Source organism: Diceros bicornis, chromosome 16 (genome assembly GCF_020826845.1).
Source record: "Diceros bicornis minor isolate mBicDic1 chromosome 16, mDicBic1.mat.cur, whole genome shotgun sequence".
Classification (NCBI taxonomy): domain Eukaryota; kingdom Metazoa; phylum Chordata; class Mammalia; order Perissodactyla; family Rhinocerotidae; genus Diceros; species Diceros bicornis.
The window spans coordinates 6,393,704-6,418,214 of record NC_080755.1 but is presented as its reverse complement, the minus strand read 5'-3'; the positions used below and the strand labels follow the sequence as shown (position 1 = coordinate 6,418,214).

At 40.1% G+C, this 24,511-nt stretch overlaps 1 protein-coding gene across 3 annotated transcripts in view; it reads right to left on the bottom strand.

The window, feature by feature from the left end:
• The window catches only part of PTPRM (protein tyrosine phosphatase receptor type M), a 779,193-nt gene that overhangs the window by 118,320 nt on the left and 636,362 nt on the right, over window positions 1-24,511 (bottom strand). For all 3 annotated transcript variants that reach the window (XM_058556689.1, XM_058556687.1, XM_058556688.1), the window contains one exon: window positions 22,603-22,790. In XM_058556689.1, the coding sequence (XP_058412672.1) occupies window positions 22,603-22,790 (188 nt within the window). The remainder of the gene's footprint in view (window positions 1-22,602; window positions 22,791-24,511) is intronic.

The window sequence follows — 24,511 nt, the reverse complement described above, 5'->3', positions numbered from 1 at the left end:
ATCTGATATGTAATATTTTATGTTATTTTTATCACCACAATTCGATTATGTGTTGACTGAAAAGAGGGCCCACATCCCCACTTGTAACTTGCAGAACAGAGAGCTACCAAAGCACACAGCTGAAAGACACTTGTTTCAGGGATTACCTTAATGACTGCCACAGCCATTGAACATGACAGGTAATGGCAGTTCTACAATGACGGAAATGTTCTATATCTGTGCTATCCAATATGATGGTCACTGGCCACGTGTGGCTATTAAGCACTTGCAATGAGGCTGGGGTGACTGAGGAAGTGAATCTTAAATTTTATTTAACTTAAATTAATTTAGATTTAAATAGCCACATGTGGCTAGTAGCTACCATATCAGACAGCTCAGGTTATGATGTACAGTGAACACACCAACGAGGCTGATGGAAGGAGTTGCCAGAGGATTGGCTGGCCCAACCTCTCAGGGAAAGCCCCTTGGTTGGGTCTCAAATTGTACGATCTCTCAGTCTTTCTGAATATGAAATACAATAATCTTAGTGTTAAGAGCTGATCTCCACCCCCCCCCCCACCAATTCATATGTTGAAGCCTTAACCCCTAGTGCCTCAGAATGTGATTGTATTTGGAGATAAGGCCATTCAAGAAGTAACTAAGTTAAATGAAGTCACATGGGTGGCCCTAATCCAAAACGACTAGTGTCCTTATAAGAGGAGATTTGCACAGAGGGATGACCATATGAAGCAGCACCAAGAGGGCAGCCATCTGCAAGCCAAGGAAAGAGGCCTCAGAGGAAACTCACTCATCAAGGTGCCCATGGACTTCATCATGGACTTCTGGCCTCCAGAACTGCGAGAAAATAGATATCCGTTGTGTGAGCCCCCTAGTGTCTCCCCCTAGTGGCAGCTCTAGCAAACAAATACACTTAGCACTTAGAGATTAATCCTTCCCAGTCATGGAAGCACAGGTACAAAACTGAAGTGACTCCAGTGTGTAACCCAGGATTCTAAATTGTGGTATTTAAAATGGCGGTATTTCCAAGAGTCCACTATGCCCATGGTGCTGTATGGAGTGGCATTGCCCGGAAAGCCGAGTCGTCATGCTGATGCTGACGCTGGTTGGCGAGCAGAGCACTGGAGTAAGTAAGCCAATGGGATGTCTTGTGGGAATGCGCCATCTGAGTGCCGGAAACTGAGAAAACCTGGCTCTGGCAGATGCAGTTCTCCTTCTGCAGCCTAACATTCAGCGCTTGGCTGGATATACACACAGAATTTCTGCTTCTCTGAACACCTTTTCCATACTGAACATTCATATTGTTAATTTTTTTGAGGTGTTACTATCACTGAATTCTTACTCAAGCCATAGTTCATGCAGCAGGGAGACATTCTGTTTCAATACTACAGACCTGTGATGTGTTGACAAAACAGACCCACTCACAGAGGCAGACACAACCCACAGCCATAGCCTTCAAGACACAGTATCAAAAGAAAGGAAATGTGGTCCGTGGGCTTACCATGGCTATGAACCCACTCCTCAGCTAGGGCTTCCTTTGTAATGATATAGTGTGGGCAACTCTGGTAGCTAGAATTAATTGGGAACTATATGGGGATCTGTAAAGCCAGCAGCAATCTGCAGAGTCCGGGCAATTAATTAAGGGTCAAAAAAGGGTCTTCCTGCTTTCTTGCTCTGCCTGCTATGTCAAGCCTCAAAGCTATGAAGTCTTGCACGTATGCTGATTTCATGCCTTTTCCATTTCACATTCCTAGCGGTAGAAGATGACCTCAAGAGAGGTCATTATTGCATTGCCATCTTTTCAAAATGCTCACATTTAGATCATCCTTGACAGACGAGAATATTTTCCAGGATATCTGACCTTTGAAAAAGGGGATTTCACAACCTTCCCAAAGAGTTTGTTTATTTACAGTTGCTTTCAAAGGAGGCAGTTACAAAACCACTTTGAAAAAAGTAAATGGTGTGAGTTAGCTACATAAATGCAACTCCAGGTGGAGAACCATGTCAAGAAAAAGAGCGAAAATTTCAATAGATAGGAGAGTTTGGGGCCAATCAGGACATGCAGGGTTAGACACCAGCATCAGTGGTGAGCCTCCTCCTTCCCTCCTGCACCCTCCCGTGTGAGGGTCACAGTCAGGGTTCACAGGATGCTGGGAGGCATGGCCCCTTTCATATTTTCAGCAGCTACATGCAATTTGCACATACCCAAAAACTTGAAATGAACTTATAAGCAATTACATTTCCACTAAAATGTATAATGTGATCAGGTTTTTCATTTATTTATTTTTTCATTTTGCCTCTGCTCTCACTGATGACTGCAGCAATCCCTCAATCAGGAGAGAAGGCTGAGGTTTAGTGATTTCATGTATAATTTAGCTTTCTGCTTGTGCCTCTTCACCTTCCGTTTTGCAGAAGCTTAGGAAAGTTTGGCAGTTGATCAGATCTTCAAGGACACCAAAGATATACATTTCAGCTCTACCTTTTTATCCTACACCTTCTTTCAATAGAACTATGCACTCAAGTTAAATGAGTTCCTGTAAAATATTACAGAAGTTCAGCCCAGAAGATATGAGATGCCTTTGTTTTTTGCATTGCTTCCCAAATAAAAATTTTCAGGAAACTTTGGCTGCTATATAAATATTTTCTTTACAAAGACTCCAGGCCTTTCTTTTACATTAGATTCATTAGAGGTTGATTAGCTAGTTTCTTAGACTATATTTGGGGTATGGACTGGGAAGGAGATACAGGGGGCTGGCCAGAAAAAGGAGCTAAAGACACAGCATATGCCACCCATTCAGAATACCAACATGAAATATTATATACTGAAAAACCAAAATCCTCTATGCAGACATGCTCATGTTTTTCCACAGTTCGTTTTTTTTTCCTATCCTACTTTTCCTCCTACTCATGTTAAATTATAGGCACACAAAATATATTGGCTTTTCCATTGAAATCACTGTTATCTGAAGACTTTGCAAGCACTTATTGTGCTAGAAACAGAAGGTATTTTAAAAGCTGTAGTTCTTCTAATAGTATGCCTTTGATGATCAGTAGAATCCTTTCCAGTTCCCCATGCCAAGAGAACTTTCAACACAGAAACACAAATGAACACACATATATGCACAAAAAACAATAAGCCTTTAAAAATCTTGATCACTTTAAGCTTTGTCTTTACCCTAAAGGATTTTAATTAGATTCTGAAAGTTTGTATAATTGGGAGACTGACTTTTTGAAATATGTTTATTTCTACATACCAAACATTGACAAATAATTTCAACGTCTCTTTTCCACTGCTCCTTTACTTGATCACACATATTGCACTTACTGCAAAAAGGTATTACAATGTTTTATGTGCAGTACGGCATCCCACTGGTGGTCAGTGTCAAGGGACAAATCCACTTTGCTCTCTTTAGCCTTCTTCCACCATGCCTCTTCAGTGTTAACTGTAGCAAATCTACACTGGACTCTGACTCTCAACACTTCCAAATAAAGTGAAAACTGTACACACAAAACACATGAAACAAGGACAATTTACAAGATGAAAGTTCTTACAACAATACCATATTATCATGCAGTCAATAAACTTAATTTCCAACATTTCATCATTTCTTTATATTTTGGGAAATTGTGACCTGCCATTTGCAATTAGGAGAAAGTTGTCAAGCTTTCTGGGCATGTGATGTACATAGAATCCCTGTTCCAATCGCCTCATCTTCTCCACTCCTTCAGGTTTTACAGGCCCAAAGTATGGGAGAGATGATGAGAGAGATTCTACTTCCTTGCTATACTCAGAAGGTAGCATGAGCCTTGGAGTCAGCTGTCCTGGGTTCACCTTCCATGAACTTGAATGCTCTAAGCATCAGTTTCCTCTTGTCTATGGTGAAGGCGTATGCGTGGGGAGGGTGTGGCAAGCTTCAAATGAGATAATGCACCGCAGTGCTTAGCTCAGTACCTGGCCCATGGCTGATGGTCAACCAATGTCAGTTGCTATTATGATAAAAATGCTGATTACTCTTACCACCACCATGAAGATGCCCATCACCTGGTTCTTATGATTTTCAAAACCATGAAATTATAATGGCTGGTTATTAAACTTCGGCATCACTGGCCTATGTTGACATATCATAAGATAGTCCTGTAAAGATTTCCTTGCCCCGAACAGTCAACCACCATGCCTACTAGATGCTAAGCATAGCGCTGGACACTGCAGAGACCACACCAAAGAATAGCTGGCCTCGTCCTAGAGAAGATACAATCCAGATGTAAGGCTTGTGAAATAGACAGCAAATGGTACAGAGCAGTAAATAAACAGAGGCTATATTATTCAGCATGGACTCTCACATGTAGTAAAGGTTTGGAAAAAGGACAGATCAGTGTGGGCGTGATGGTTGGGTGGGAGAAGGCTTCATGGAGATGAAACTCGTGGTGGTCCTCCTAGAACCAACTAGAAGGACCTGGAAAGGTAGAGGGAGACAGGAATGGGCTCCAAGCAGAGGCAAGTGACGCCTGCAACAAAGACAGAGGTATGGGAATTAGGGAAAGGGAGATGACCTGACCTAAGTGAAAGATTTTTATTACTGAACAAGGGGCTACAAGGAGAGGTGGGACAAAGTTCCCTGGTGGGGGTCATAACCACCCAGTGCTTTAGACACTGGGAGTTTCTATGCACAGGGGAGTGAGTAATATTTCAATGTGACTCAAGAAAGTGAAGCCTGGTGGGTGGTATAACTGATTTGATCAGAGGTGGTGTCTTGATGGCTCTGGCAGTTATCCAAAAATGGAGGGGCCAAGTTCTGTAACACAGTGGGAAGATCTACTTATATAGTTATGCCTGCACATAGACGTATACACAGGATAGCATTCCCACCATGTCCTATGAGGGAGACATGAATCCCCTTTGTCAACGAGGACTTGGAGGTTTTGAGAGGTGACAGGAAGGGGCAACCACAGCAGAGAGCACAGGAGGACACCAGGAAATGCCTTTTTTTTTAAAAAAAAAAAAAGGGTATGTTTTGTATTTAGTAACCATCATACCAAAGCTGATTGAACAAGAGAACCGGAAAGGGCATGAACAGAAGTGACAGGGGCCTCCTTTGAAATGTCTTGAGATTTTAAGACTTTCTGTTCTCATTCATATCTCACCTAAACAACAGAACAATTCCTTTACTTACCTGCTCTTATATTTGTTTTCCTGTAAAGGTCTGAACACAAGAGTCTTTGGAACCATTAATGTCTTTACTTTCGCATTATTAGCTTCCTCATAAATCAAATGGACATATCTGAAAGAGGATGCTTTGATTTTTATTATCCATGTAATCACAACTTTAAAATCTAGCACTTACTTTTTATGCAGTCACTTTCTTACAGCACCTACTAGTTGCAGGTTGCAGTAGAAACACGTTTTCTACAATGACTGTGGGCTGAAGGATAATCACGTGTGTTCCATAAATAAATAGTGACCCTTCAACATGCAATGCTGGAATGGTGCCTGATGTCAATCAAAATCCCAATGAGCTCCTCCTTGATTAATTATGTATGCAAGCTGACTATGACATCGCAGGAATGTTTCCTGAGGACAGAGAGCTCTGACTCTTATCCACCCTTGCTAAAAGTTTTCTGACTTTGCTTCACCGGGTGTTCTGGCACTTACAGTGGTGCATAGGCTCCGCTCCTAAGGATCTGAATGTCTAAGAGTGCTCCTGAGGATCCTTGTAGAAAAAGTGTTTGTATGTCTAATTATTTAACCAATGCTTAGAGGGATGTCATACTGAAAAATGGTCTTACAAGAGCAATGCCAGCACAGCTCAAGCACTGATTAAATTGTTTTGACATAATTGCCAGTTCACAAGAATCATGACAGCCACTACTCAAACAATTTTGGAGGGAAAACTATTGACAAGAGTCACATGGGAAAAGCACTGGAAAAGCAATTATGAAGAATCATTAATTTATTTTATGAGAACATTGATGTCAAATATTGGCATTTTTTTTTTAAAAAAAGCATTAAAGGTATCTGACCAATGCAGTAATCATGGCTAGAAGTTAAACACATAAATTTAAAATTTTTATTTAGTGCAAAATAGATCAAATTCCACGTTCTGAAACCCACCCAAAGCTGTTTAAAGTAGTTAAGAGGTCAATAATACTAATGAGATCTGTGCCAAGCTATAAAGAAAAAGTTGGACAAGGAAATTGGACATCAGGGTCCTAAACAACGCATAAACCACTGAGGACTCCGTGAAAGATTTACTCCCCACCAACAATGCATAGAGCATCATGACAACACGCAGTCCAGCCATCTGCATCTACCAGTGCGACCTGACATTCCCAAGACAGTCACAATGGTTTCACAATGCTTTCACTGGGAGTGGGTCAGCTGCCACCCTACTGGAGAAGTGCTGCGGGACTGAAATGAAAACTTTACAGGACTGCACGCTGACAGTCAGAACTAATGGTCAGAGGATTTTCCAAAGGGCAGAGGAAAATGGGCAAACTATATGCGGCTTTTCAGCAATTACTTGTTCATCAGTTTTAAATTGTTTCTCAAGCTCCAATTTCTCCTCCTTCCTGCTCATCAGACTTACAGTACAAGTTGTACTGTTTTTAAATATAGGCAGCCTTGAATTACAAATACAACTAATAAAAGACCCATATGTAGCAACTATTACTATTGTACCTGCTGATTTCTCCCAACCTCTGACAACAGAGAAGATGTTTCCACTGGGACGATCTTGTTTAAAAATTAGAGCTAATTTTGGACAAAGATCGGAAGGCTCAGCAGTGGAAGGAAGAGAAGAAAGAACAGGTGCTGCGATGGGAGAGATGTGGGCCTGGCTGAAGTCCAGGCTGCGCGGCAGTGACCAGAGAGAGAGGAAGATAAATGATGAGCCCAGGGAAGCATGAAAGAAGAGGTGACTGAGCAGAGGAGTGGAACACATAATCCTATTTTTCAAAACCACTGCGATTCATAGAGGAAAGTCAAGCTGGCAAGGGGCTCACATAAATGATGAAGACTAGAGAGATCCATGTAGGGAATCTACGCAGGGAAATTAGACAGGGATGTTCACTCCATTTTATAGGTGTGTCCTATGTGGACAGATGAGGAGCAAAACTGGAGGGCAAACACAGAGGTAAGGGGTCTGTGATCAGATGAGAGAAACGTGACAAGTGGCTATTGCAGGAGCATCTCCCATAATGGAAGGATGGCGGCCAAGTGTGACAACTGTCATTAGTCACGAAGAGTCAAGGGTAGCAAAGGCCCATGTTGCAAGGGAAGCATGGCCAGAATTGTTATAGGCCTGCAACCCTGACACCATTGGAACCATGTGACAACCAGGCTGAAAACATGGTTTTAGGATGTAAGAAAGATATGCAGTCTTCAACGAGTTCCTAATTACTCTGGTAGGAAAAAAGAAAAAGGGGTGGTCTTAAGGACTGAAACCAAGATTTATTCATCTTTTTAATCCTAGACCTAGCTTTGAGGGTCCTCAGTAAACATCTGCTGAATGCGTGAATGAGTAAATTAAAGAAATGCTACCTTGTAGATGCTACTAATCCCAGGGAGTCTTTGTTATCAGGGAATCTCCTTATCATGAGACATTTGGAGAGGAAGAAAGATATCTATGAGAAGAAGCGTAAGCAATTAAATTAATTCTAGATTTTAAAATATGCATGCTAACATTTCTATAGTGATTAGTAAAAGAAAAGAGAATGTATAATTTCCAGATTGGTAGAGAGAAAAATGGAATGAGATAAACAAAAATTCAATTAACTAAAAATAGGAAGAAAAGGTGGGATGGGGGGAAGGAGCAAAAGACAAAGTGGAACAAACATAACTCACAAAATGAGGTGATGAGAATGAACTCAAAAACATCAGTAATCACAGCAAATTAAAAAGACAGTAAGTGGTCAATTGATAGAGTTTAAAGATAAAAGCTGTAAGACTTGACTGAAATAACAAAATCCAGCTAGATCATATTCACAAGAGTCACAATTAAAATAAGAAAGCTTCAAAATATATCCAGGAAAATCCGAATGAGGAGGAAACCGGCATAGTTATATTGAAATTAGACAAAAACTGTAAAGTAAAAATATTACTCAAGACATTGGTGTCACTGCCTAATGATGCAATGTTCAATTTGCATGGAAGAGATGACAATTGTTAACTTGTATTTACCTAATAACTTAGCTTCAAAATATATGACCTCAGGGTCGGCCTGGTGGCATAGTGGTTAAGTTTGCGCGCTCCACCTCAGCAGCACGGGGTTCCCAGGTTTGGATCCCAGACGTGGACCTATGCACCACTTATCAGGCCCTGCTGTGGCAGCATCCCACATATAAAGTAGAGGAAGATGGGCATGGATGTTAGCCCAGGGCCAGTCTTCCTCAGCAAAAAGAGGAGGATGGGCAACAGATGTTAGCTCAGGGCTAATCTTCCTCACTAAAAAAAAAAAAAACAAACCTCTTTTACCATATCTCTTTCAATAACTGGTAGATGAAATAGACAAAAGGCTAGTAAGTAGACAGAAAATTTGAACAACAAAAATTTTTAAAACTTGATCTTAAGAATATACAGACCACTGCACTCAACATTGTTGTTAACAATACATAAAATATTTAAGAAAATGGACCACGTTAAGGCTCTAAATAGTGTCCATAAATTTCAATGAGTTTTCTCTGATTATAATGCCATTAAGTTAGAAATCATTAATAAAAAGACAACAAAAGGGCCGGCCCCGTGGCTTAACGGTTAAGTGCGCGCGCTCCGCTGCTGGCAGCCCGGGTTCGGATCCCAGGTGCGCACAAACGCACCGCTTCTCCAGCCATGCTGAGGCCGCGTCCCACATACAGCAACTAGAAGGATGTGCAGCTATGACGTACAACTATCTACTGGGGCTTTGGGGGAAAAAAAATAAATAAAATATTTAAAAAAAAAAAAAAAAGACAACAAAAAAATTTCCCATGCACACACACATGTACTCACATGCTCTAAATAACTTATGGGTCAAAAAAGAAATTGTAATGAAAATTTAAAAATACTTAATATTCAATGATAACAGCACTTAACTGTGAGAGGAAAAATTAATAGTTTTAAGTAAATGCTTATATTAGAAAAAAGAAAGATTGAAAATTAATGTGTTTAGCACTCTGTTTAAGCGTAAGAACAGAATAAACTCAAAAACGTAGAAGAGAACAAATAAAGAGCAGGAATAGAGGAAATTTTAAAAATGCTCTATGAAAGATCAACAAAGCCAAAAGTTATTTCTTTGAAAAGACTAATAAAACCAACAGACTGCTGGCAAGAATATTCAAGACAAAAGAAAGACAGAAGGCACAAATAAACAATATTAATGATAATAAAGGAAAAAAGAACGAGTACAAATAAAAAAGATAATAAGAAGATATTAACAAATATATGTCTATAAATAAAAAAAACCGACAAAATGTACCAATTCCTAAGAAAATATTAACTATAAAATTAACTCAAGAAAAACTAAAAATCCAGAATAGTCCTATAATTATTGAAGAAAAAAGGTAATTAAAAATTTTACCATGAGGAAAATGCCAAATCTAGCCAGTTTTACAGGCGAGTTCTAAAGATAATTTGAATCTTACAGGAACTCTTTTGAGAGAATAGAAAGAACACAAAATGCTATCTCATTCATTTTAAAAAAGTAAATATATCTTTCATTCTAAAATGAGAAAATGGAGATTTGAGAAGGATAATTAATTAAGAGACTAGTCACTCATGAACATAGACGCAAAAATCATTAGTGAACACTATTCAGCAATATTTAACATGTATCATGACCGAGTTAGGTTTATCCCATGAATGAAGGGGTTGGTTCAATATTAGAATATCAATTATATTAGTTAACTCACCACACTAACATATTAAAGAAGAGAAATAAAATAATTATTTTGTGTAAGAATAAATGCTGAAAAAGCATTTGATCAAATTTAATATCTATCCATGGTAAATAATATTAATAAACTAGGAATGGAAGGAAATTTTCCTTAACATAATTGCAACTAATTGTTAATCATTAAAGGCCCTTTCTCTGAAAATCAGGAAGAAGACACTGATGCTTGCCAATCTAAGTTTTATTCAGCACTGTATTGGAGCGTCTAGTCAGCTTTATAAACAAGAAAAAATAGGTAAAATGAATGAGGATTACAAAAAATCAAAACTGTCATTAATGAGAGTTGACATGATTTCTCCACAGAAAACTCCATAATAATCTACACACAAATCATTGAAATAAAGACTGCCGAAAAACGTTTCTGGACAAAGGAGCAATATACAAAAGGCAATAGCATATGTGTGTGTGTGCATGTATAAATTTATTTATACATATATTCTATATACTTGCAATAAAAAGAAAATATAACTTTAAAAGATACTATTGCCATAACAAAAAAAGTATACCTAACTAAAAGATGTATAAGATTTTTCTGGAGAACGTTTTGAAACTTTATTGAAAAATATAAAAGAAGATCCAAATAAACGGAGACATAAACCATATTAACAGATAGGATGCTCCAATATTGCTAAATCAATTCTCCAAAGCTTTACAAATAGATCCCATGCAATTCCTAACAAAATTACACAGAGTTTTTCAAGAAACTGACTGATAAAATGTCCATATTTTCCATGGATGAGGTGATTCTAAATCACAGAAGCACAAAGCCTAAGGACTGCCAACATGTTTCTAAAGAACAAGAAGGCCACAGAAGAGCTTGCGCAAGTCAGCAAGAGACATTAGCACTCCAGTAAAAAAGGAGGCCAGTAAACATGTGAAGACATGTTCAGTTTCAAATGGAACGATAAGGACATTCTTTTTTCACCTATCAAATTGGCAAAGATGAAAAAAAAAAAACTAATGCTCATTTTAGTGCAAGTGTATCACGTAAGCATTCTCGCAGAGAGTGCTGATGACAACGGTGAATTGGTACAACCTTTCCAGAAAGTAAGTTGTCAATATGCATAAAGAACGTTAAGGGTTTTATGCACTTTGAACCAGTAATTTCACCTCTTGACATCTATTTTCTATAGAAAATAATGGAGGTATATCCAAAGAATTATTCGCAGCAGTGTTCATAGCAAAGACATAGGAAATATTTGTGATATATTTTAAGTAGGAAAACTAGATATGAAACTATATAAAGATTCTACTGCATTAAAATATTGGATGGAAATACTGAAAATTGATAGTGGGTTTATGGATGATTGTTATTGTCTTGCTTTTCCTTCTCACTTTTCTTAAAATTCCCAAATTTCTTTCAAAAATTATGTGTTGCTTTTAAAGGAAAACAATAATAAAATTGGGACTTGGGAACCTTTAAAAACATATTTTGTTACTCTGTATCCTTACAACTGTTTTTCATCATTAAAATAGAGAAAAAATAAAATCAAGCATTCTCCTTAAGCAGATAAATTATGTTAATTGGACTTATAGTATATTCTCTTCATGTTTCAAGAAGTAAGCTTTAAATACACTTAGTAATCAGCCAAGTAAAATATTTTGGCCGTAAAATTGGCAAGGAACTCAAATGCATAATTACCTAAAGCACATAAATACAATACATATAAAAACATATGCTGTATATTTATAATTAACACTGAATACATTATAATTATTCAGTATCTCTTGTATAATTTCCCTCAAGTAAACAGATAAAAGGTTTTCCGTGTGTCCCTAAAGGGCAACCATAGAGAATAAAGGGAGTGAAGAAGTATTTTACATTTTTAAGATACTAAATAATATGAATGAATTTCATCAAGGACATAAAATTTATTTTATTTCAGAAGATGCAATAGAAGAAATTGCAAAAGTCAGCATGTTCTCATTCTTTTCAGTGATATGACAGGTCAAAAAAATTATGGGCTCTGATTCAACATTATTTTGGTCTACATACATAACGCGTAACAATGATGTGAATTTATACCATATAAAATGTGAAATAAATTAAGTAATTCAAAACATTTAAACCATATATTTCCTTATTATTCACGATCCTTAAAAACTGGGACAGTGGGCATTAGGTATGTAACGCAACTACGATCATAAACACATTTCAGACATCATGAGGCCTTGATACAAAAATGGACTAATATCATTAGCATATCCTCTCAACTCAGAGTTCCTGGTGCTTTGGAGATGGGGTGGGGGTTATAGGTGGGGGTGGGGGTTAGAGGTGAGAGTGGAAGGGGTTGAAATGGGAGAAGTGAGAGGAAGAAAAGATGGGAAGGGAACATCAGGATAGAAACCCCTCATTCAGAGATGCTGAATAAACTCAAAACTGGAGAGAGAGAGAGCCAGACAACTGCCGGTGGATCCTAAGTGATGGCACTTTCCACAGCAGTGACTGCCAGACCGTGGCTCTCAGGCAGCTAGTCAGTGTCGCCCACTGGAAAACCTCCCATCCATGGAAATATGCCAACCCAACTGGAAGTCTGGCATCACTGAGGTGAAGGCACTACTAATAATATCAGAGATGTTTAGTGAGTGCTTGGTCTTCACAACTGATGGTGTTGCTTCAGGAAAGTGGAGTGAAGAGCCCAGCATTAGGGTCTCAGCAGAGACTCTTCAGTGACATGACAGGTCAAAGACTTGGGACCCAAGTCTTCTGATTGCTAATCTATTGTCCTTTCTAATATATGGCACTATTGTTTGGAAAAAATAATTGACTTTTCAACTGGTTATTTATGTATCATTTAATCAAAGCTTAAAGGTGTTATCTCGGTTCTGCCTGGAGGTCAGAGATCCAGTTAACAAGGTTGTCACTATCATCTTGTATCACCTCATTGAGAAAAGATTCAACATCTTCCAGAGAAGATCTTTTAGAAAAACTTGGGCATTCACACACAACTCAAGTTTACACATTCATTTTCTCCCTCTCTCCTCTCGTCCTCTCTCTACTGGGTTGGTTGGCAGTAATAAGCCAGGGAGGCAGCATATAGAATCTATGCTCTCAAGAGCTGTAGCTTGATTTTAGCTTATAACTGCTCCTGGTAGGTTTCCGACGAGCCAGGCAGGCTGATACCTGCAGAATGATTTTTCCTGCGTCTCTTAACAACGAAAAACATTGAAAAACAATGAAAAAGAGCAGGAGAGGAGCAATGTTGGAATGACCTCACTCTCAGAGCTGGGGCACTAAGCGAGGTTAATGGGCAGCATCTGCAGCCGCTGAGATGTGGAAACACACTCGAGTTGGTGCTTCAATGGGGCCCCCAGGCCTGGGCGCCAAAGGACAGAACACTTCAAAGCAAACAAAACTGCACAGAGGAAAAATAACACTCTTGCCATGAAATCACAAGTCAAATCAATAAAACACATGGTTAATTTCCATAGATCTGTATCTCCGTGGTATTGCACGAGGAGGTGATGTAGTGTAATGGAAAGAACATGGAGTTTAGAGTCAACAGATTATGGAATAAATCCTATCACTCCATAGCAGGATGGCTTTGGGCAAGTTACCTAAATTCTGAGTCATTTCTTCATTTGTAAAATGGATATGATAATAATGTAATAGCCCTGTGGTTAGAAACATCTGTGTGTGTGTGTGGTGTGTATCTTCGTACAGTGCTGACACATTAGTTCTTAGACAAAGTTAGGCACCCATCAACATCATCATCAAAATTCTAAGAGCCAAGCAAGATTTTGTGAAAAGTCTACTCCTCAAAACCTTGCTCCCCACTGACATATGTCCATAATAGCACAAATTACCTCTATGAGCTTTGAAACTGTGTATGATGACATATAGCTTCTCTCTTAGAATAGTCATGTTACAAAATGCACTCAAGTCTCATCTAAATAATTCACATTATTTCTATTGGGGTTAAATAAGAAATTTAAAGCAAATATGGATTAAAATATTTATCCTAGAATTTTTAAATATATGGTTGCATTCAACAAGTAAAATGATCAGACAGAAGCACGTCCATTCTTACTGTTTTTAAACGATTGGTATTGGTAAGGTTCAAGTAGGTCAGCACAGCTTTTTCAGGTTGGATGCTGCCAACCCACAAAATCCTGTATGATGATTGGCACCATTCTGAGCATGTATTTTGTAATAGTTCTAGCCATCTTTAATTTCATTTTCCCTTCTAGAGTTGTACGCATTTAAATAACACAGAAATCAATATAAACTGATTTATAAAGTAACTTATATTTAGTAGTGTGTGTCAAATACCTATTGAAGAAATCAATTAATATATACTCTACTATCCTTCAGTTAATATACTGCCTACTATATTATCAATTAATATACTGACCACTGTATTATCAATTAACATGTTGCCTACCATGTTTTGAAACCCAGAGCTATGAGACTGTGGAGGGAATGGCTGCTTCTGATTGGAGATATAGGAAAGCTTCAGGAGGAGGCAACATCTGAAGGGATCTGGCAAGTAAAGAAGGAGCTGGAAGTCCCTCCAGGCAGAGGCCACAACATGAAGCACAGCCCAGAGACACGGAGGTGCCTAGAGCGTGATAGATGGTGAGTAATTCAGAAGAGCACATAGTGGAAAGTAGCTGCAGTTAAAATTAGAGCCTGAAATACAGGCCAAGGTCATGTCATAGAGGCCTGAGTATGCCATGCTAAGGAGTTTCTTATTTTTGGAAAGAATCCATAGCAGATATTTGAGCAACAAACATGATAATATCTATGTTTTACAAAGAAAAGTGGTTGCAGAGCAGAGGACAGACTTGAAAGAGGGAGACTAAATGCCAAGAGTTAAATTAGGAGACTCTCACAACGGTTCAGGCAAGAGATGAGGGCCGGGCAGCGGGACTGGAGAGGGAGGGGCAGAATTGGGAATGGTGGGGAGGGGAAGTAGTTAGGACTAGTGACCTCCGATGTGGAGGAGGGGGAGAGGGCTGGAGAAGGACAACTGTGCCAAAGCCAGCCAGACCAGGTCAGTGGGTGGGGACACCAGGTACACCCGAGGCCAGCAAGTGCTAGGACACAGGTGGGCTTTCAGTCTCTCTGGGCTGGGTCCTGTGACTAAGGGGATCCGACACTGAAAGCATGTTAACAAGAGGGAAGAGTACTCAAGTTCTTACAGGATAGAAAAGAAAATTCTAATAACCAGCTTCAAATGGAAGCCAGACAGTTGGCCAGAGGTGCTTCAAACAAATTGGTAAATGTCTGCTGTCATGAACTATCAACAGCAGAAGGATGGAGAGTCATAGAAAGTAAAAAGTTTTAATCAATTTTCTGAAGTTTGAGCTTGTGCATAATATTATCAGGGGCATGGGCAAAAGGAAACCGGATTAAAAAATCAGCTAACACATAAAAGGTCCTGAAAGGAAGCACAACAAATGGAGCATGCAACAAATAAAACAGACACTTCTATACTCATACTTTAGAAAAAATAAACCAAGTATTCATGGTAAAATAAACCCTCTCTATTGCATTATTTAAAAATATGCAGAAACTTTTTTTCTACTAAGAAAGTATCCATAAACACCTATACTTGACTTGCCCCAAATATCTTGAAGCAACCTCAAAATTTAAGATAGAAGCTTTTGTCATTTTCTTGCAGACCTGCCTCAGCATTACCATAATAATTAAAGGAAAAAACATATCAAAACTCACTTGGCTGCTACAGCCTTTCGAGGCACAGCTGTTGTAATTCTTAATACATGTACAGTGCTTGCCAGTGCTCCCCCCAACTCCCCAGCCTTAGCTTTCACAGGTTTTGTTGTTTGTTTTGTATCCTGTGGGATAGAAAATAACCTGCACTGATTGTGGCAATTGATTGACTCAGCTGGTGCCTCAGAATATGAAATGGGAACTGAACAGCACATCTGATAATTGTGTGGGCTGGAGGTGAGTGGGAAGGGGTGCCTGCCTCCTGGACTGCACGCAGAAGCATGGAACCAGCTGTGTCAGGCAACGGTCCCATCAGCTCTAGTAACACGAAGTACCTCTTATTCCCCCTGCCCTGCCTCTGCTGTCCAAGTCAACAAAGGGGCTGCTGCGCACTCTTGTCAGAATTTCTCTGGGGGACGTGCAATCCTCCCTTTGCCGATGAACCTCCCCCGGGAGACCAGGTGCTCTCCTCTCAGCTCTGCTGCCCGCCCCTCTAAGGGTCAGGGCCTGTCTGGCCAGCTAAGGGCATCTGGACAGGGAATTATAACTGCATCCTCCACAGGGAGGAGGTGGTTTTCAGGGTGTGGTTTTCTTTTAGGTCCTGTAGGCTTCCCTGAGGTGGGAGGCAAATAAATAGAAAACAGATTTTGGAGGGCAAGTGAGATGTTTTAATGATCATTACTGCTTAACTTGCCACAACTTTGTCAAATAGAGACAAAAGCATCAAATATAACCTTGTGCTTGCATTTAACAAAATAAGTTATTTTACTTAGAAAACAGGGAGAAGGATGAGCAGGGAAAATATACAATCCACACATTATTTAAAAGACTTACGAGGAGCTACAAGGAGCTGGACAGGTTTAAAGAAAATCCAGGTTCCTGAGAAAAATGCACAGGTTGTACTTAAGCCTGAAGATTTTGGCATAATGTCTTCAATTCCCATTTAAATTGAGCTAAAAAACAATCTCCATGTTCCGTTAGAAACTCAATCCCCAGTGTTTGCACCCTGGAGAATTATACAGGAAAACGCAGGTCGGGTAAGGAGGATGCCTTTCTAAGTCTATGTAGATATACATCTACACACATGCATATTGTTTTCAAGAGTAGGCTGCAAAGAGTTACTTAGGGTTTATAAGTTTCAGTTCTAGTAACTGGAAAATAAATTTTTGTGCCCCAGAGCGATATTGATTATTAGCTAAGGAAACTGCGCCGTCTGTTTTTCAGGATGCCCTATCTGGGAGTAGTTTTAAATTGCTGTCCTTCCTCGATCTTCATTTTACAATGATGGAGAAACGTATTCTTTCAGAATTATACAACTGTTTTCCTACTCAAGGTTAATGTCTTTCTGCTTGGATCCCCAAAGAGACTTAAGATCAGTTTGAAAAACAAGGGCTAAAGAAGCCTTCTGGGGACTACAGAGGGGGAGAAATTCACTCTCCAAGCCCTCAGGGTTACCACTGAGGCGGCCCCCTCCCATCTCGCTCCCTGTGGCAGGATGGAGCAGTTTACAGCTCTACGGCCGCTGGAGCAATGAGAAGTGACGGGCCCAGGACCCCCACGTCAGGACAAGGCCTGTGGGTTCAGGGCAGAGCTGTAGAGTCCTGGTGCATCTCCCTTTTCGACTCAGGTGATAAAGGCTCAGACGTCTGCAGGGCAGGACGGCTCAGCCCTACGCTGCTCCCCTTGAGTGCAGCTCTCTCCTTTCTCCATTCTTGGTAAACCCATGGATTTTCCCCAAAAGGTTGGCACAGCCTGCTTGCTTGTTGGGAAAGAGACCAGCTCCTCTTTCGCAGCCCCATAAACAAACTTGCCCTTTCTCCTGAGACCCCTGATCCACTTCTCACTGACAACATGCCATTTTCTGTTCAATTCAGCATGTTTACTTTTTTACTGTGATTCAGGTCTGAGTTTCTTTTGAATCACATTATTGCATTTCCCTGGTGAGATGTGCCACATGACGACCTTGTTAGACCAAAATCAAATGAAATTTGCACCGAGTGCTGCCTGTCTCATCCCACCACGTTTTCTCTGTGGTTTGGACACACTTCTGTCAGCTGCTTGAGCAGGAATGAATCCTTCCAGCCTGTAGGCCAATTTTTAGATATTTCTGCCTTGGAAAAGAGAAAGACGAATTGGTTGAAACACTGTCAATAGCGAGAAAGACACTATTTCAAAACTATTTTACAATCTAGATGGTTGGTTTTTCCCAATATACATGGATTGAAGAAAACCAGAAAGACTGACTGGATGACTATGCTAAGTCACAGAAGCTACTGGAGACTTGCCTGACATTTTATCCCCAGAGATGCTTCAGGATTGAAGTAATTCATTGCTTTACCAAGTGTTGAAGCCAAGCATTCCACAGCACTTTTTGAATGGGGATGGAGCAAAGTAGTTCATATTACATTTTTTCAGCAAATACATTTTCCTCTCCCCTTCACTTTTTTTTTTCTTGGTGAGGAAGATTGCCCCTGAGCTAACATCTGTGCCAATCATCCTCTATTTTGTATATGGGACACTGCCACAGCATGGCTTGACGAGCAGTGTGTAGCGTGCCCAGGATCTGAACCCTGTGAACCTCAGGCCACCGAAGTGGAGCGTGCGCACTTTAGGCTGCCTAAGCAGAGCGTGTGAACTTAACCACTATGTCTCCGGGCCGGTCCCTCCCCTTCACTTTTTTGGGTGTGGATTATTATCTTTCAAGCGATTCCTGTGTGTCTCGTACAAATAATGTTTACAACATTAAGCTGTTCATACTAAATACATCTCCATCAAAGTATGGGAATGAGACTCTGGTTATTTGAGTCTTTCTTCTTGTCTCACGGCTTCCAGAATGACGTCCAAGCTTCGTGGTGGGACACATGGGGCCTTTCACGATCAGAGCCCTGACTACCCTCGTCCACCAGCCCCTCCTAGGATTCAATTTCCCAGTGCACCCCGTTCTTTCCCTCTTTCACCTTCTCCTGTCCAACTCCCACTCATCCTTCAGGGGAAAAGTCATCCTTGCCCGGTCTTGCTCCCCAGGCTGGCTCAGGTGCCCCTAGTGGCCTTCAAAGCAACACTGCATATCTCTCCTGTGGGTTTAAGTGAATGCATGTGCTACAGTTCCTGTGTTGGTGCTTCCTCCGGCAGAGTGAGCTTCCTGAGGGCAGGGCGTGAAGTTCCCCCCTGAGTCCCCAGCACCAGCAGTGTCAAGATTCACAGCACGTGCTTAGTACTCTCTGCTGAACTAATGAGCGCAACTTATTAGGTTAAACTTTCCCCCAAATCCTACTCAGCCAAAGATACCGGTAGAACTATTTTTTTAAGAGCATTCTGTGGTCTACAGTCACACCATTCTTTAGAACTTTCCCAACTCAGATATGAAAATACTATTTTAGCAATAAAAGGTGACAGTATATATTATAAAATACTTATTTTCACAGTTCTCAAACTCTTTATCCACAGAATAAAACCTACCTACTTATTTAAGTTACTTTTTAATGGAAACTTTTGCTGATATATGATACATAGTAAGGGGCTTAACTAGTCCTGTAGATGAAACAAAAATGTACTGAGCCCTTTCCATAAAGTGACTGGCTCACTCTGTCCTCAGAGTGCTGGACACAAGAGATGACAGAGACATACTGAAACCACCATATGACACAGTTTCCCTAAACATAAAATGGTATGAACTTCCTCTCTTGGATATTACTATAAGTTAGTATTTTTATTTTACTAGCTAACATTTCAACAGAATGCCAGATACAATTCTAGTACTTATGATGTATTAAAGGACTTAATCCTCACAACAACCTTATGAGGTTGATACTATAGTTATTCCATTTTACAGATGAGGAAACTGAGGCCCAGAAAGGTTAAAGCATGCCCAAGGTCACACAGCTAATGAGAAGACTATGAATATAGGCAGTCTGGCACCAGAGCCTATGTCCCAAATCACGGCCTCTCAGTATTTTATCTGTGAGATTCACACTACACCAGGCAGACACAAGGCTCCTGACTCTCGATGTGGGTTAAAGGTAAGAATGCATATTTCACCACGCTATTCAAAGAGGCACATTTGGTTAAAGTTCTAAAGCCAAATGAACTTTAAAAAATAACTGCTTAAGGATTTTCTAGATTCACACTAGAATAAAAATTCCCTGGTGTTAGAGAAACTGCAGCCTGGGAATTTTCACGGCCCTGCTAATTCCCATAAGCTTGGCTGTGCCTCTAGAAAAGATGTGGGCATACAATTCAGTGACACAAGCAGGCAAGGACGGCAAGGGCTGGATGCCAGGCTTCAGGTGAGACACTTCTAACATGCGTCCCCTTGTCCCTGCAGCTACTGCACAGGTTCATCATGAACCAGTACCCCTCCTCACGTCCCATTACTCTCTCCCCCAACGGTCCTCCTGCCAACATCAACATCCTCCCAAGAGGGTAGGGGGAGGGAGTACTTAATAATCTGAACGTTACTGAGTGCCAGGATTATTCCTAACAGAATTTACCATTTCATGGTTCTCTCAATAGCACCTTCCTATTTGTGCCTGCTTTCCTCTCTAGTGTATGTTCTTTTTCATTTTCTCCCTTCCTTATTTTTTTTTTAGAAAAAACAAATTGATATTGGTTTTGGCGTGTAAAAGTATTTACTTCTTTCTCCCAGCTTTATTGAGATATACTTGATATATAACAGTATGTAAGTTTAAGGTGTACAATGTGATGATTTCATACACATCTTATTAACTTTTAAGCAGTCCTCTCTGACCCACTGACTAGCTAAAATGAGAATAAGAGTTTCTTGAAATGTAATTAATCAGACCTGGTGGTCTAGAGGTTAAGATTTGGTGCTCTCAATGCTGTAGCCTGGGTTTGTTCCCTGGTCAGGGAACCACACCATCCATCTGTTGGCTGTCACACTGTGGCACCTGCACGTTGCTGTGATGTTGAAAGCTATGCCACCAGTATTTCAAATAGCAGCAGGTCACTCATGGTGGACAGGCATCAGCGGAGCTTCCAGACTAAGACAGACCAGGAAGAAGGACCTGGCCATTTACTTTAAAAAAAAAATGAAAGTGCTGTGAATAGCAGCAGAGCATTGTCTGATACAGTGCTGGAAGGTGAGAAGATGGCACAAAAAGACCAGGCAGGGTTTCACTCTGCTGTACACAGGGTCACTAGGTAATTAATCAATTAATTAATACAACATTTTATTTCAGAGCATGACAACTCTTAATGAATCATTAATTACAATATGCTTGAAATGAGTATAAACTGTTTCAGTTTGCACTTATAAATCATATTTCTTCAGGAGATCTGAATGGGAAATAATTTTTTGCATACTTTCAAATGTGTTATAAAAATCCCAAGGTAGGTATTTTAAAATAGTCCATGAAAAATTGGACTCAGGTTATTTTATAAATTGTTATTTGAGCCTATAGCTAATCTCTTTGACATTAACATCTTTAATAAACATTTGAGCAATATCTGCATTCAGAATATTGGATAGAACTAAGACATCTCTATTCATTAGGCTTATATTTTCTCAATAACCTAATTTTGTCTTTCATAAGATATTAATGCTTTTGGAAGTCTTACACTTAATCCTATTAATTCCTAAGCTAGCCTTTAAAAGTGCATGAGGAAATATGCAAAGGCAGTCAATTTCACTGAATTATAAGTTAAATCGCTAAAGGTAAATCTAAGCATTTCAGGGTTCCTAAAATGCAGAACTTCATCTGAAAATATTTTCTGGATTTAAGTCAAACCCTTGGGGCCTGGTTTGAGTTAGTTTCCTTGGCTTTGCAGTCTTCTGAACTAAGGTCATTGGCAATATACAAGGATGCACATTTCAGCAGAGTGAAGGTGTCTATTGGTCTGTGTTGCACCAAAGACCTAGTCTTCAAAGAAGCGTAGCAGTGGCATGCTCTGACTGCTGTAACGAATCTTGGGTGATGAAGCTCAGAAATGGAGCTAAACCCAAGACAACACAGCAGCTGGGGCATAAATGAAGTATATGAGTGTGCCCCCAAGAGGAGAAAGAAGCAGAGTTTGAAACTCTTAGGATTTGGAGGTGGGAGGAACTGATTTCAAAACTACTTTAATTCCAGACAAGATGTTTCCCACAGTGAACAAGTTTGGTACATACAGGACGGAAACACATTCTAAGATTTTAAAAACCACATATCCATATAATTTTATTTTTACTATAAGCACGCTACCTTATCTTCACCAATGACTGTGAACTAATTTTAATAAGGTAAAAAGAGAAATCCACCCCCCCCACCCTTCACTCACACACACACTCACACACACTCACACTCACACACACACACTTAGGTGATGGCGTGCTTCTCTGAATCAAACTTCTCCAAATCAATTAATTCTCTTCAGTTCTTAAATGACTTTCCAACAAAATTAGCTAATGACACAGGCTGTGACGGAGGTGAGCCCTACATCTTATATACGCTAAGAGAATATCACTGTTCCTGGAAATGCCCCTGAAAGCTGTCTGCACTAGATCCCAGGACAGTGACATGCTCTCTGAGTTGGCAGGACAATAACAGCTGTCACAGCCATGACACTAGCCAGTCCCTTTACTGCTGTCTAATCTCCACCACATGACATTGATGGTCGGTCCATAATTGTTTTAAGTGGACAGTTTCTTCCTGCGGTAACTACTACAAATCCTGCTATTAGGATTTAACATCATATTTAATTATAGGAAAAGCCAAGAAAGGTGATCAGGAATGGGGCAGAGAGCCTGGGAGGCCTCTGTGTTCATGGCAATATTTACGTGGAATAAGGGAAAAGGTGAAGCGGTCCCCCTTTTTCCATTTAACATATGTTAGCTTCCCAATAACACGTCTCACAGCCAGATGGAAATGGATCCTGGATGAAACACCTGGTCCCTTTCTGGCAGCCCTCATGGGGCCCCACTGGCTGGCTAGATGAGTTGGGAGCACAGTACCAGGCGCCAGGCCCAGGAAGGCTGAGGAGGAGGCCTGGCGAAGAGCTCATGCTCACCTCGTACTCCTCCTTGAAGCCGTAGCCCTCGGCGCACTTCATCTGCGTGATGTGTTGAAGCAGGTCTGCCACCCGGATGGCGGGGTGCAGCTGACCGGTCTGGTAGGGCACGTCGGCCAGCTCACGCTTCTTGTAAGTGTGGGACTGCACCAAGCTGCTGGTGTCACTGGCCATCGTGTGGGTTTCGTCTAGGAAAAGAAGGCATAGAGGAAGTGAGGGAGAACTAGCAGGATACAGCGGGGTCACTGAGGATGCTACGAAGCTGCCGCGGACATTCCCTCAACCTACGGCTGCAATAGTCCCTACAACGGCTCAGCAAAAAGAAAAGTTAAATGTTTACAAATTTAAATGGGATTGGCAATACTGATAGGAAGGAGGCAGAAATCTCTGTTTTTACAAAGCAGTCCAAACGATATATTGTTTTCACAAAGCTACTTGATAAGAATCCTCTAGCCTTTGGGTGCTAAAGTTTAGAGAAGTTTCAGTCTGAAACTTCATCAAGGTCTGGTGCAAAACCAGCCTTGTATTCTTCCAAAGATTAGTTAACTAGTTTGTATGATGAAGTAAATAAACTCTGTACAAATGTTCTGTGAGCAAAATAAAAGTGCACAAAATGGTTTGGCTTATAAAGCTAGCAATGAAAATGTGGACTTAATATATGAAATCCAAGAAAAGCGGAAAAAGAAAAAGGAACTTTGATGAGTCACTGTGCATGCTCCAGTATCAGAAAGCTTAACAACATACTGTGGACCCACACTTCACGCATGGAATGTTCTACAACAGCTAACATGCAAGCCAACACACAGCAGAACCAGCTGGCTTTGTCAGAATCTACAGAGAAGACACACACTCCCATTCCCTCCACACCTTCTCCAGGGGGCGAATGGGGGACTTACCATTTATTGGCACTTTTAAGAAGATACATATCAGGAGAAAAGAGGAGAAAAAGGAAACAGGGCATAAGCGATAGTAACGCGTGAATAATTCCAGGTCGTTGCTATTTTGCGCTTTAATTTTACAGTTAAGTTTCTAGTCATAGGTGGTCAGAGGGTGAAGCCTCAATTCTCCATTCATGTCAGGACAGAGGTGTTTAATTTAAGCACTAAATAACAAAAAGGAGGTTAAAATAGTATCATAATTCCTTTTCATCCCCCATGAACCAAGTAATGACTAAAGAAGTCTTATTTGTATTCAACACATTTTCTCATTTAAGTTTCTTGAACAAGTCAACCAAATTATACTACAAAATTAATGTCAAATTTTGGTCAAATAAGCCTAAAGAGGCTATATTTTAATGCAAGACTACTAGTAAATTAGATTAACTAACTGCAGAAATTGTAGCTATTAAAAATGTCTTACACAGGAAAGTGCTATTAGATTCAGAGTTCCGCGTTCCTCAGGTTAATTCATTATAATGCTGAATCCCTTTAGCCGTTTTATGATTGAGCCTGGGTCTCATCAAAAAACAATGTTGAAGTCACTTAAAATGAGACTACAAAGTCAAAACTGATTTCAGGTATAAAGAATTAAAACATACAAGAAAGGATATGTTCAATTTTTTATAAAAATTACCAGATTGCTTATCAATAGGGAATTCAGCTATGGGTATTTTTTGGGTTTGGTTTTGTTTTTCAACTGAGAAATTCAGCTCGAAAGGGGATTAATTTCCTTCAAAGGTGTTTGGTTGGCTGGGCCTGGTTTGAAACCTCCCTTCCATCTGCATTGCAAAGCACCTGGGGATGCATGGCATGAAGGTGGCACACAGTGTGTCGCTATGTTGCTGTTGCTGAAATGGCACCTGGATCACTACAAGGTGGCTAAAGACACAAAGACAAAATAAAAAAGGGTGGTAAGTGGATTTTATGATTTTTTTTTTCATTTGGATTTGCTTTGAAGTTTAGCAATTCAT